Raw genomic sequence first — 15,240 nt, 5'->3', positions numbered from 1 at the left:
TTCCCCAGTCACGCGTGGTTCCTCCATTACAGAGAGCAACTGCAGAGCCCCGAAAAACCTTCCCCACCCCAGTCCGTTAGGCGGCAGTAGATTTCACGAACATCGCGCAAATTTCAGAATGCAGACCCGCTCCGCTCCCATGAGCTGCGAAGCGCCAGTGGCGGGGAGGAGAAGGGGCGTTTGGGAATTGTAGTTCTCAGGCTTCATTGGATAAGGGCGCGCCCCCTGCCTGGGCTCGGGGCGGAACTTCAGCTCCCGGCCGGCTGCCCAGAATAGGAGGGGCTTGTAGGAAAAGGGGCAGGGAGTGTGAGGAAAAAAATGGGAGGAGCCATGAGGGAAGCCTTCCGAAGGGGTGGGGCCTAGGGTAGCTGAACCGCCGTTGTCGCTGCCGCCGCCGGGGGTCTGGGAAATCTTCCCCGAGAGTCCAGGAGGATTCAGTCCACGCGCGCGGGGGTCCGGCGGGCGGGTGCACGCGCGCTTGCTGTCCTGGGGGGGAGGGTGGTCGCGCGGAGGAGTCCCCTCCCCAGCCGCTCTCCGTCTCCCGCCGTCCCCCCTGCCTTCCTCCGACCCCGGGACGCCGGGGAGCCCGGCGCGCGGCGGGGGCGCGAGGTGGAGCGGGCGGGGGCGGCCAATGCGAAACTGGCTGGTGCTGCTGTGCCCGTGTCTGCTCGGGGCCGCGCTGCACCTCTGGCTGCGGCTGCGCTCCCCGCCGCCCGCCTGCGCCTCCTCCTCCTCCTCCTCCTCCTCCTCCGGGGCCGGCCCTGCAGGTGAGCTTCTGGAAAGGTGAGGTGGGGCGGGGGAGGGGCTCAGCAGGTGCGGGCTGGGAGGGAGGAGCCGGCTCCGCGCCTCTCCTGCCCCCTCCCCCCTTTCCCGGCTGCTGCCCTCCTCCTAACTAGCACCAAGATGTACCGGAGCGATTTCTGTAGCGCTTTCTCATCGGACACTAGCATGAAAACCGCTTCCCGGCTAAAGCTAATGAATATTTTCCGTATTCTCCACGAAGAACACCTCGCCGGCCTGAGGGCTCTCTCGCTCCCATCCCTTCTAGCCTTTCATGCCCGCACCCACACACGCCTCCGCTAGTGGAAGCCCTTTCGCTTGTGCTCAGCCTGGCCTGGTCCGAGTGCCCACCATCGGCCCCTCTACTTCGGGCCGTTCTAGACCTCGATTCTCCTTCAACGCGAAGTTTGTCCGGATAGCATCGTTGGGGCCCATTGCAACCTTAAAAAAAATCTGGTCTTTGAAGAATAACTTGCTTTTAATGTTGTAGTTTTGTTTCTTACGTGCTTGCGAGAGTTGGAACGGATCCAGACTTGAAATAAGCATGGCTCTGGTGAAAGTTCTCTTAGAATTTAACTTTCTAGTTCCACTGGAGTGCAAGTGAAAATATTCACGTCATTTTTTTTTTATTGGATCGTATACGTTTTTTGGTGAATATTTTTTACAAAAAAATAAGTTTTTGAGTATAAAGTTTTTGTCTCTCTTCAGGCTAACGTTAGTTAAACCGTTCAGGCTAACGTTAACTAAAACATTTAAAGAAGAAAACTTCACGATCAGGAAAGAAAGTTGTGATTATAGGGGAACCCTTTAGAGCTGTTAGGGACCAAATCTATTATTTTATGTTTAATTCTATTGGGGAATTACCTAAAAAGTAGAGTTCTCTGGCAATCCAAAGTTTCTAAAACCAGCATAGAATATTTGGAAATTCTTAATTGATCTCATTTCTTATTGATAATTCTTAGTCCTTGATTGGTCTTCTTTAGGTGTTTTGATTCTCTTTCTCTAAAAGAAAAAGTACCAGCAGGTTGAAAAAACTTCTTTGTGTTGTCCTTACAATTAAGTCCTGTTCAAATAGAGTTTGAAGTTTCGTTAAAAAAAAAAAAAAAAAAACTTTTTAGGTTTTCCTAAATTGGGCTGAGCAGTAATTTAGTGCACTTAAGAGATCAGTATTGTCCTGTGCATGTTGTTGGGTTCTTGATTTACTTTATGGATTTTTTTTTTCCTCCATTGGCATGATGTACTCTTGATATTAGTCAGTAGGTATTTATGGAATATTCTGAGTGTCTAATGACCTTACTCTCAGTATATGGGATGACATAAAAAAGAATAAACTTTATATTCATAACTTAAATGGTGGTGGTGTTCAGTCATGTCCAACTCTTCATGACCCTGTGAAGCATACCAGTACTATCCAGGAGATTTTCTTAGCAAAGATATTGGAGTGCTTTGTCATTTCTTTCTTCAGTGGATTAAGGCAATCAGTTAATTGACTTTTCCTAGGGTCACACAGCTAGTAAAAGTCTGAGGCTGCATTTTATCTCAGGTCCTAACCCCAGACCCAGCATTCTGCCCACTGTGCCACCTTGCTGCTCAGGAGTCGTTAATTATCATAGGAGAAAATAGCCATCTAAGCTTCATAACTCCTAAAAATGATTGTATATCTAATCCAATGAAGCCCTCTACTACTAATGTAGTCCAGTATGATAGAATTATAGAACCTTGGAGTTTGAGAGTATGTAAAAGTAATTTAATTTAGACTCACCCAAAGCTGGAGATTCCCTCCTCCCTCCCTTCCCCAGAATCTAAAAATGGTAATATTGTCTTTGTGTGTAAGAAAACCCATTCTTTCGATGGACACTTGTAATAGTGAAAGATTGCTTTGTTTTTAGGTAAATCTATCTCCCTTTTTTCAACCTTGGGCCCCTGTATACCCTCTTGGTACAGCATAAAACAAGCATTTTACCCATTTCCATGTGATAAATCTAAATCTATTTAAAGGCAGCTGTCCTTGTGAAGGAGGAGCAGCTTTGGTTGAGGGCAGGGTTTATGCAAGCCCACCAAGCCCAGGAGAATTTAGGAGAGTTGAGGCCTCTCCTAGTGGATTAAACACCTGGGGTCTTTAAGACAGTGAGTTAAGAGGAAAGGTAGAAGATGTCAGGACCTGAAGTCCAGAAGACCCGAGTTCCTGTCCCGTCTCTTGATACTTTCCTGGGTGATCCTGGGTGGGCATGTTTCCTTATCTGTAAAAAAAGAAAACGGCATTTGAAAGGAAGTAATTTCCTTAACATTCAAGACAGGGAGGATGTATGATGGGCTTGCTGCTATTTACCTCTGTCATATTAATTTTTACAAATCTGATTTCTGTAAGAGAGACTGCCTCGTGGAGACTGTGCTATTTAGGTTTGCAAGAGAATATTTTGTCTGAGTTTGCCTTCCTAGATATAACTGTTGTGACATAACTAAATGATAACATGCTATGTCCTGCTTTTATTTGTGCTGTTTTTGCACTAAATTAATTGGGGGAGGAGGGAAGAAGTGATAGTGAAGAACAAAGCTGAAATAATGTACATTGTGGACAGAAAGTTAATATGAGAAATGCAACGGTTGCATTAGTATTTGTGTCTTTGGAGTTGTTTCCATGCTTCAGATGGTAGCAGATCATAATAAAGTGCTGATTGTTTAAACATATTCAAAATATGATTATTATACATAAAGAAATAAACTTACATTATTAGTTATAGTAAAAACAACTATGACCTTTAGGTTAAGGTCAACCTTGTGGGTTTTTTCACTTGAGTTTAATGTTTCATTTTTAGATATGGAGATAAATTTGAAAGACTTATCATAGTCTTTGTACAGCTTCTGGAATAGAGTGCCACATATGTAGTTGTTGTCAATAAATGTTGATTTTATTTTATTTTTAAGTGTTATTGTCTTCTGTGGTATTTAAATACAGCACAGTTTTGAAAATCCAGCACATTCAGTAACTTTGTAATTAAAGTAGAATTTGTTTTATTAATTGGTCTCTACAATTGTGGATTTCCTTGTTAGAAATCTCTAATGAAAATGAGGGCATTACCATCTATTTTGCTGCTTGGCCTGACTTATAGCTGAAGACTTCTTTAGGTGTGACTCCCTCTTAGAATGTCAGGTCTTTGAGAGCCAGGACTATCTTGTGTTTCTGTTTGTAACTCCAGATCTGACCACAGTGCATGTACAGACTAAGTATTTTAAAAAGATGTTTTTTGTTTTTTGTTTTTAAGTTCACCTGAAGCGTAATGGTTTTACCCTAGGGTCCTTATTTTAACTGTGTCCTTAATTTTCAATCATGTTGCTTGTAAGAAACACCTTGTTGGATTCTGCTTTCTATTTCATTTTGCTATTTTCTTTTTTGGATTTCATGCTCATAGGTAGGACTGTTGAAGGATTATAGAGATAGAATTGGAAAGAACTTGAGCAGTCCATAAGTCAGCTATCACATTTTACAGATGAGGAAACTGAGACTCGGAGATTTGCCCCAAATTTTCTAGTTATTATATGTCTAAGTTAGAGCTGAATCCCGGTCTTTATGTTTATAAAATGTATTAGTTAACAAAATGCCTCACCCAAATCCCTCCATGTGGCTGCTGAAGAGATTTTCCTATTAACCATGCCATACTTACTCCATAAATTCCAGTGTTCCTTTATTGCTTCTGGAATTAAATATAACATCTCTTGTTGTCATTTAATGCCCTCCATTATCTAGTCTTACCTTAACTTTACAGCCTTACTAGTCATTCCTTCTGCAGCCAAATTGGTCTTCTTTTGATTTTTCACAAGAATCCATTTACCATCTCTAAGCCTTTGTACTTACTGTTCTCCCTTTTCACTTCTACCTACTGTCTCTTTTTTATCTTGAGATTTGGCACAAAGACCCTTTTGTACAATAATCCTTTCTTGAATCCTACTCGGATGCTTATCTGTCTGTCAGGAGTTTTCAGGGCAGGAAGTATGATTTTTGTCTTTGTATATCCTGTACTTGGCAGTTAGGTGACTAATAAATGCTTATTGGTTGGTTGATCCCAACAGCCCCCACCCCAAGTGAAATATTAATAATGTCTTACCATAATGTCTTACCATATCTATCAAATAGAAGAGGAAACAGACTTAGAGACATTGCCAGATGTTACATAGGTGACAGATTGGGCAGACCACGGACTCGATCCCTGGGGTTCAAATTCAAGTCCAGTAAGATACTTCTAAGTGTGTTTAAAATGTGTGTTGATGCCTTTTTCATATCAAATTCAAGATCCCTTACATACTATTCCACCCCAGAATCTTTCTAACAAAATATTTATTCGGTGTCTGACAACACACAAAACATTGATGTTTGTTTCTACCTCCCTAGAAAGAGAAAAGAAATGCATCTAGTATTTTTCCTTTATATCCCCCTACAGTCCCAAAGACCGGTGTAAATAAAGTATTTTAAGTTTTATTCCAGTGTCAGCATTCAGATTTTTCAAGAATTAAAGTGTCTATCTTATTTCATTGAATGAGATAATGGTATTTTCATTTTGAAGAGGAAATTGAGGTACAAAACAATAATGGTTTGCTAAGTAATGAAGCCTATAAAGCATCTGATTTCTCTTACCTCATTATATGCTTTTAGTGTTAATTGATCACTGACAATGTAGTAAGCACCTACTATGTACCAGGCACTTTGATGACAAAAATAAAACAGTCCCTACCCTCAAGGAAAAGAATCTTAGAGTAGGCCAGGGAAGATATGATGAGGACTTGATCTGAGGAAGGTCATCATATCCTTCCATGAAAGGAAGGAATAGGAAAGATGTAGGGGTAAAAATGACAGAATTTGTCAGCTCATTGACCATGTGGGATGAGAGAGAGTGAAGAGTCAAAGGTAATGCTTAGATAGTAAACCTGAGGAGAAGGAGGAATAGAGGTAATATAAAAATAATTCCTAATAGAGATGGGTTTTCTAGAAAAATTTCTCTTTTTTTCCAGCTGAGTTTGAGATAGATATGGGGCATTCAATTTTAAATTGTCCAAAAGGCATTTAAAGGTACAAACGACTAGCTAGATATATAGATTTAGAAGCAGTCATCATCAGTATAGATGTTTCTAAGTGAAAGAATATAGAACAGTAGGGTTAAACACAAATAGAAGTGGGCCTACTAAAATGTACAAAAGAATCCCTGTGGATTGCATATTGATTTAGCCTCCATGTTAACATTATCTTTGCTCTAAGGTATTTTTATTTTATTAAATATTCCGATTACACTAATACATTATTGGTGGAGTTGTGAACTGATTCAACCATTCTGAGGAGCAATTTGGAACTACACCCAAAAGGCTATCAAACTATGCCCTTTTTATAGTGGCAAGAAACTGGAAATTAAGTGGATGCCTATCAGGTGGGGAATGATTGAATTGTTGTGCCACAGTTCCCATTTAATGTCCTGACCCAGTTTCCCTGATTCCTATTCAGTTACTCTGCCTCAGGTTATAATCATTCCCTCTTAATGTTTGATGGGATAAAAGTCTTTATCCATTTTAGACATCATTAGAATATCAGGAGCCTGTCCAGTATCTCCTTCCATTATGTCATCCTAGGTGCCTAGGTGCATTAGGTCATCCCCATCCAGGTACCTCTCTCATTATGTCATTGTTCTTATTACCCTATAAAAGATTCTTGTATCTGACATTCACTGCTGGATTCTTTGAGAAGATAGTCTCATTCATCCCTGGGACCAAACCATGGATCCATTTGGTCCCAGTAAATCTCTCCCATTTAATAAATTATTAAATACTTTCTAATCTCTATCTTGCTTAGTTTCTCTGACCATAACAGAATAAGTTATGTTATATGAATGTAATGGAATATTATTGTTCTACAAGAAACAGTAAGCAGGATGATTTCAGAAAGGCCTGGAGAGGCTATGCTAGTTGAAATGAGTAGAATTAAGAGAACATTGCATAAGCAACAAGATAATGAGATGATCAATTCTGATAGATTTAGCTGTTTTCAACAATGATGTTCCAATTCTAATAGGTTTGTGATGGAGAGAGCCTTCTATATGCAGAGAGAAGACTGGAGACTGAATATGGATCATAACTATTATCAGTATTTTTTTATGATGTTTGCTTGTGTTTTTTTCTCTCTTTTTTTTCCTTTTTGATCTGATTTTTCTTGTGCAATATGATAAATGTGGAGATATGTTTAGAAGAAGTGTATATGTTTAACCTATAATGGATTATTTGTTATCTAGGGTAAGAGGTGGTGACATGCTAATCTGTTTTCTAGCTATTCACCTTCTCTACTTATCCTCTTCAAAATGGGATGTCAATAGTGAGCAGCAGCCTAAATATAGATAGGCAAATATAGGTACAAACAAACAAAATATATATAGGTAGATAAATACAAATATAGGCAAAATAAAAAAAAAAAAAATGGTTGGAAGCTGAAGAAGCTCCCTATAACTTCTTTTGCCCACTGACTGTGAAAGGAAGTACAAGAGAAAAAAGTTAAAGGTTTGTTTTAATCCTTTCAACCTCCTTGACTTAAGTGTTTCTGGTCTACTTCCCCTCTTGGCTTTCTCTTTTTAACAAGGTGACATTTTCAATTGTTTGTTAGATTTGTTTGGCCTTGAGAATTGGTCCAAGTCTTCCTAAATTGCTGATAGGATGACAGTCTCACTTTGACCTTGGCCTTATCTATCTCACTGCCTCTAGATCATTTTGGCTACAGTCCTACTAGAATATTTTCCAGTTTATTTCTTCAATATGCATTTCACAATTGGACTGACTCCTTTTTGCCCCTCTAATTCTGGTTTGATTTTGCAGTCTGTTGCCAATGTGAATGATCTACTTTGTTATTCAATTGTTACTCTTCGTAATCCAGTAGAAGCAGAGTGTGTGTGGGTGTGTGTATTGGGGGACAGGACACACAAAGACACTTGCTATTTCTTTCTCAGTGGATTATAGCAAACATAAGTTATATGCCCAGGGTCACACAGCTAGTGAATATCTAAGGCCAGATTTGAATTCAGATTTTCTTTACTCTGAGCCTAGCACACTATCCAGTGAGCCATGTAGTTGCCTCAAGTTTTTTTATTAGCACTGCTAGATATCACAAACCATGAAACAAACTTGATAAGCAAACTAGGGTAAACTTGTAAAAATATAAAAACCTATCAAATAAAATATAAAATTCAAACTTATTTATTCTTCATATTTGTAATTTTTTGCAGTCCATTTTACATTGTGCCTTATGATAGTATAAGTGACCTTGGGTACCCAAAGCCAAGGTTTAAGTATAGTCCCAGGAACAGATGCAGTCTATATCCATTGTCTAAAGACCAACTTAAGTATTGAGGGGTTCTTTATCAGATTGACCATAGAACTGCCAAAGGCTATATGTATGCTGTTTGAGGGGTTTTAGTCAGCATCAATTAAAGAGAATGCCCTTACCATCAAAAATCAGAGATCCTTGAAGTACAATACAGTGATAATTCATTGTGCTGATATATATTTTTTTTAATTTTCCAGTTTTTGGACATGTGTTTTTGCTGATTTTTCTACTATTACATATAAAGCAACTATAATATATTTGATTAGAAATGTCTTTTAATAGTAACATTAGAAGATATACCTATTAAGACAGTGGTTCTTAACCCTAGACACTGTTAACTTAAAAATTTTTTTATACTTTTTTTTTTCAATAAAATTGGTTTCCCTTGTAATTCTGTTTTACTTTATGCATCTAAAAGCATTCTGAGCAGGATTTACCACACTTCCAAAATTACCAGTGAATTAAAAAAAAAAGGGGGGGGGGACCATATCAAAGTGTTTCCCTTCATGTACCTAGTATTATGAAACTAGCCTACCAGCTCTTCCTGAAATATCTTGCTCCTTGTCCTACCCCAGTTCTTTTGTTCCTCTTTTCTGGAAAGCACTCTCCCTTTATCTCTGCCTCAATTCAAGTGCAACCTCCTGCACAAAATCCTTCCTGTTAATTCCCCTCCCCAATAGTTGTGTTCTTAACATTACTTTATATTTAACTTATTTTAGTAATTTATCATTACTAAACAGGATGTCCAGCACACATTAGGTACTTAATAAATGGTGTTGAATTTTTTAAATCAATAATAAGGACCCACATCATTAGCTCTCTACTGGACGTTTCAAATTACATGTCCATCTAGACATCTTAAACTTAGTGTGTGTTGCAGGATATGGTTAGCAGGAAAAGAGAAAGGTAAGTGGTTGTGATCAGTGAATTTCCAAAGTTCTGGATGTTGAAGATGGGGTAGTTCTGTGAAATGGCAAGGGTAAGCTGGTAAGCTGTATTAGTTTCCAACCCCTGAAGTGGAATGGAGAAGGAAACTGGAGTTGAGGTTGAAGGATTGAAAAGATCAAGTTGCTAAAATATTGTCAACTTGAAATTGAAGTCTCTGAGTATCATACCAAGGGATAGGAAGAAGAAAATTGTTTATGAGTTAGGTACTGAATTCCCTGGGGGGAGGGGAGAGTTGGAAAGTGTCCTATAAGGCAAATCAGTGATAGCAGTGGTGTTGGGAAGAGGAATGGTACAAATAATCCTCTTAAAAGTAAAGGTGAAATGTTGATAGGCTGTAATCAGGAAGCAGCAATGGGGAACAAGAAATATGTCCAACCCATTCTAGCTGGTAAGTGGGGATAGGGAGTGGGAGAGTCTGGACAACTGGAGAAGTTTGCAAGGGATAGGATTTCTTTGTTGTAGCCAAGTTTCTGTAAAAGCAAAAGTGTCTGAAAAGTGTTGATAGGTAAAATAGATGGGTGTGGGAGAGGATTTATGGATGATAGTGCAGGGACTGGTTTGAATATGGTAGAATATAGCTAGGTGATGGTACCTTGACTTTGAGTAGGACTGGGGAGGAGTATTCAAAAGGAGGTGGATTGCTATCATGAGCTCTCTAGCTGCACTAAACTCAAAAAGGATTGGCTATTAATCTTTGTCAAAATATAGAATCTTGGTGAATGTGTACCTCTGGGATATAGCTCCTTTAAGTTTCCCTGCTTCTGAGGAAATAGTAGGTGAACCTGCTATTACAGCCCTGCCTATTTGAGTTTTTGTGCTTATTGCTAAATAAGTTTGGCAGAAGAGAAGACGAGGGAAGCCCTACTTTTTAAACACTTTATTTTCTCATTCCTTTTAGCTAGGTCTTCAGGTCTTCCCTAGGTCTTCTAGGCAAATTTAAACTTAAGGTAAATGGAATCATAGCTTCTACTGAGCTGTAAACTGTAAAATGAAGCTCTAAGACATTTACCAAAAGGGCTGATTTTTCCTTCCTACTCTTTGAGTTTGTTAGATAAGCAATTTGTTAACCCTAAAATTACCTAATCTTAAAAGGTTATAGAATTATTGAGAAATGCTGACCTTTTCAAGCAGAAAATCCAAGGAGAAAAATGATGATTGATTTGCCTCCCTAAACTAATTCTTGGTTTAAAGAATTTAAAATATTGAAATATATTTTTAAAATATTTAAAATTTTTTAATATTTTTAAGATATTCGAAAAAAATAAAGTATTTAAAATACAATATTTGGTACTGTGGTTATTGTTGATGTATAGGATATGTCTAAATCATTGTCACTTATTTCCAGATCAGCTGACTTTATTTCCTCAATGGAAATCAAAACATTATGATGTGGTAGTTGGGGTACTGTCAGCTCGAAATAATCATCAACTACGAACTGTGATCAGGAATACTTGGTTGAAGCATTTGAAACAGCATCCAGAATTAAGTCAACGGTAAGGTATTTCATAGTTAGTTCCTGGGATATATAGAAACATAGCTTATCCTGAGCATTTATTTTGAAAATTATATTGTACAGACTATCAATATAGGAGAAATTATATCTGGCTTACAGTTATGGCCAAGAAATAAATTTAAACCAAATTATTTTTAGTTATAATATGATGGGAGGAAGAGTATTTTGTTGAATTTTTTTTTTTTTTTAATTTTAGGTAACCACTATTTTAATCTTATCGGAGCACCTCTTACATCCCATAGCCTTAGAATAAAAAAATATATGTAGCTGTGCCAAAAATTTTTCCCCACTAAGTCCACAAAATTAACTATTTTTAAAAATCAGAGAACGTATGAAATGAAGTTTTGTGGAAATTGTTAAGTCACAAATGAGACAAAATATTTGTGTATTCTGTTTCTTACACTGAGTTTTGGTAAACTGCCTTGTCTTTTGGTTTTTAGCTAGAATACATACAGGCTAACAAAAACCCAGTGCTCTTTTTTTCTCTTGTTAACTGACTTTCTCAGATGACTGTAGGGGTCAGTGGAAGGGATATCTATATAAGGAGAGGTTTATAGCAGTGTGGGAACACTACTTTCTGCTTTTCTGGCAGGCATTGAACCAGAGCTTTTTGGGCCTGGGTAACTTAAAAGAGCCAAATTGGTCCAAGTTAATTTTATGGTCACCAACAATTAGTACCAGGAAATACAGAAGTCAAATCTTTATTTCCAACTGTTTTCATTCTTAGAAAGCATTTACTAAAAGTTCTTTTATGTCTTCATCCCAAAAGAATACTATATCTGTTATCTTTCATATAATATGTGAACAAATTTTGAAAATTAGTTACTAGAAAAGAATTTTTTAATTGAAAAGCATTTTATCTTTCAATTTGTCTTGTCATACTTTAACTTTAATAATCTTAATAGCTTGTTTTTGAAAGTGATTGGATATCCCTATGATCCTAGGGAGAATTATTCTGCAGTTCTTCCTACAATTATGTTGCTTTTATAGTTGTATTTGAGAAAGAGCATTTAACATGGATAAGTCATATGAGACTGATGTCTACAACAGAAATTTAAAATCATTAATGATTTCTATTTATACTCACACCCTCTAAAACTGATTGTTAAAGAGATTCTGCCTTGATTGGCCATCAGCAAAAAGAAAAAAAAAAACAAACTATCTGTGTTTTTACAAAGTATGTCTGAATTTCAGAAGTCTTATATTTCATATTGGAAAGTCATGCTTAGATAGTACTTTGATGTAGACTTTCTTTATTGTAATTTCAGTGATACAAGTATAAGTAGTCATAATCCAGGAATTGTCTATTATTGGTATGGGCTTTTAGTGGTGGCCAGATGTAGAATGTGTCTTTCAATTGTAAAGTAAAATTAGAAATGGGCTTGTTTTATTTAGTATTTTTTGTTTGGTTCTTTTCTTTAGCATGGAGGTAAAGTGAAGCTAGAAAGTTAATTTTCATTAGTACTTATGACTAAAAAGAACAAATGTTGAAATAGGCATAGGAGAAAGCTGCATGTTCAAGATGGAATATTATTAATTGATGTTAATACCAACAAATCTCTTCAGTGTGCTTGTGAAGTTTATAATAGGTGCTCGTGGCTGCAGTGTGCCTGTGGAAGACCGAGAAGACCCTTACTCCTGCAAACTGCTGAACATCACTAATCCCAGTGAGTTCTATTTATATGTTAGCATTTATAGTTATGATATTTTTGATTGTTCTTTCTGGATTTTTCTCTCTTTTCTGTCCTAGAATGACTGGCAATCACAATACTTAGATTATTAATTAAGAGTTGCTGACTTTGGCTGTATGAAGTTTTTCTTGACAAATCAAACCTCCCTCTTCCATTTAAAGCAAACCTCCTTCCATTTCTGACAGATAGGAGTCTATCAGCAGGTGTAAAATTTCAGAAGGACATGGTTTTTCTTTTATATTATCAGATAAAAAATTTGTTATATCATCAAGTATATGCAAATTTTTCTTTCATCTATAAAAGAAAAGAAAGTTAAATGCTTACGTTACCGAGTTTTGAACTCTTTGTAAATTCATTTTTATCACATATTGTTAATCAAATTGCATTCTCTAGAAATATTTCAAATTAATTACATAATCAGTTTTGTAATGTATGACTTTCTCAGGAATCCATTAGCTTAAGTTGCCGTAACACAGACAAGTAAAATTAAAATCACAAATGGAAATCTACAGCATAGTGCAGTGAAGAGCTTGAAAGTACTTTGAAACATTTTTTGATTTTCAATAAACTTCCATCGTCATAATGAAAAGTTTTGAGCAGTTCTTGGCTGAGGTTAGGGAAGATGGGGTTACTTCATCTTTGTGGAATTTTGAAATGCCATTTAGGAAAATTTAAAATCTCCTTTTTAAAGATACACATTTTATTTATTGTAAAGCTTTTGTGAACCAAGCTGAACCAAATTAAAATGTAATTGGGATACATTTAACAACATATAAAAATACCATAGATAATAATATTAATATGTGCTTTTCTAAGTCAGTATGCAGTCTTCAGGAATCTGCTTTAATGGCTCCATTCCTATTTGAATTTGACATCACCAATTTAGGCAATTGAACTTTGTTTTTCTATATTTTACATATGCTGCATTCAATCTCTATTACTAGTCAACAAATTTTTGTCAAAACAGATTTCAGATATACCTCATTTTCCTAAAATCTGTATTTTTTGAAGCTTTGTTTTTGTTTTTGCTATTTGGGGGGAAGAGAAAGAAATTCTGACAGTTAATTGGTTTATTTTTATAAGCAGTTACTTGCTTTAGTTTGGCAGCCCAACTCATAGCAAAAATGTATAGAGGTGTAAAGTTTTATTTGTTTTGTCATGTAGCATTTGTTTCTGACCTCTTCTAATTCTTACTCTGTGTCACAGTTACTACAGTGTCCTCATTTGTAATAATAATACCTTTGCTCCATCTACTTAAAGTTATTGTGAAGAAAGTGCTTTATAAAATTGTATGTAAATGGGAATTGTTATTATTTCCTTAGTTTTAAATCAGGAAATCGAGGCCTTCACTCTGCCTGAAGGAACTGCATCAGGATTCTCTGAGGATCAAGTTGTCAGTGTGAGCTTTCGAGTTCTCTACCCAATTGTCATTACTAGTCTTGGAGTCTTCTATGATGCTGGCAATGTGGGTTTCCAGAGGAATATTACTGTCAAGGTGTATCAAGCAGAACAAGAGGTATTGTTCTGTTGCACAAAGTGTTTTCCCCAGCCCTCTTCTCTGATTCCTTAATTTCTTTTCCATTTTGTCAGTATTAAATTTGTTTTCCCCAGAAAAGGTCTACAAAATGAGTTTGCCCCTTTGTGGTTCAGAAATTTGATTTTCCTTACATTATTTAATATAATGGAACCTTTTTTTGTGCTCTAGTATTGAGACATGCTAATGTCTATGACCAGTTATATATTTTATATTATACTCTATGTTTTATCGGGTTATTATATACTGTCAGTTGTATTTGGGGAACCCAATTTAACCAAAGATATATCTAAATGAAAGTAGTAAAGAATTGTGGTAAAATTGTATTGCACTCATATGTATTAATGTGTATGTGAAATGGTCCTTATTTTTCAAATAGAATGACACAGTAAGAAAAATAAGACCAATGAATCTCTATAGGTTTCCTAATTATTGTGTTACAATTTACTTATGACTTAGTGTATAATAGACCAACTTTTTAAAGCTGTTTTACTCTGCTTCCATAGCCAGTGGCCACCATTATAATTTTTAATTATAATCGATTTTAATGTGTTTTCATTACTGCTTAGATTTATTGTCATAAATAGTTATTGTCTTTAAAAAAAATCTACTAGCAAAGAGTATGATATAGATCCAATCAACATGTATTTAAAGTACTTGGGAAAATTTGTGCTGACTTAGAGAGTTGAGTTTTTCCATAGTGTGTTTCATTTGAAGGATTTGATTTGTTCTGCTTGGCGGAGCCCTCCTAAAGTGGAATGAGCTTTCCTCACTTGGGGTCTTCAAGCAATATATAACTCTTCCCATCCTTGGTAACTTTTCAGGTGTGTTGTAGAAAGGATTCTTGTTTAGCTAGGGGTTGAACTACTTGGTCTCTGATCTGTTCTTTTCAGATTTGCTTCTAAAAGATAGGCATGTAGTAAGAGAAATAGAATAAAGGGCAGTCTTGGTGAAATTAGAAAAAGAGTTCCACTGTTGTGATTGCTGTATTCACAGAGCTCCTCCACTGGCATGGATGTATTTGACCACAATCTGGTATTATTGCTGTGAAAAGAACCTCATCAAGTTAATAGCCAATTAGCATATAATTCCATCTGTTATGCTTCAGTTACATTTCTTCTCTCTGGGAAATCCTTTAAATGACATAAGAGTTGTACTACTTAGTAAGCCACCGTACTTAATCTGGAAATTAGGACCTGCTGTGACTTGCCAACATCAGCTACTTAATTGTCTGGATAGTAAATGAAGATGGGCCTAGCTCATTATTCTGAATGAGTATACCACCAGCAGAGGTGCCCAATTCATAAGTACAGTGCTTTGACCATGTTATTGATTTGACCTTTAGCTGCCCGCTTTACCTGATCTTATATATAACTGGTGATAGGTTCATTGTTGATGTTCTAAAGTAATTTCTAGCTCATGT

The 15,240-nt window shown here is 36.9% G+C and overlaps 1 protein-coding gene across 1 annotated transcript in view; it reads left to right on the top strand.

The window, feature by feature from the left end:
- The first annotated feature begins 481 nt into the window (after positions 1-481).
- Positions 482-15,240, top strand: part of B3GALNT2 (beta-1,3-N-acetylgalactosaminyltransferase 2) — a 35,952-nt gene continuing 21,193 nt past the window's right edge. The window contains exons 1-4 of the mRNA XM_031966935.1: positions 482-767; positions 10,425-10,572; positions 12,159-12,259; positions 13,606-13,799. Coding sequence (XP_031822795.1) covers positions 632-767; positions 10,425-10,572; positions 12,159-12,259; positions 13,606-13,799 — 579 coding nt within the window. The 5' untranslated portion in view covers positions 482-631. The remainder of the gene's footprint in view (positions 768-10,424; positions 10,573-12,158; positions 12,260-13,605; positions 13,800-15,240) is intronic.

Source organism: Sarcophilus harrisii, chromosome 4 (genome assembly GCF_902635505.1).
Source record: "Sarcophilus harrisii chromosome 4, mSarHar1.11, whole genome shotgun sequence".
NCBI lineage: Eukaryota > Metazoa > Chordata > Mammalia > Dasyuromorphia > Dasyuridae > Sarcophilus > Sarcophilus harrisii.
Note: the sequence above shows the minus strand (reverse complement) of the source record. Positions and strands in the feature narration are given on the sequence as shown.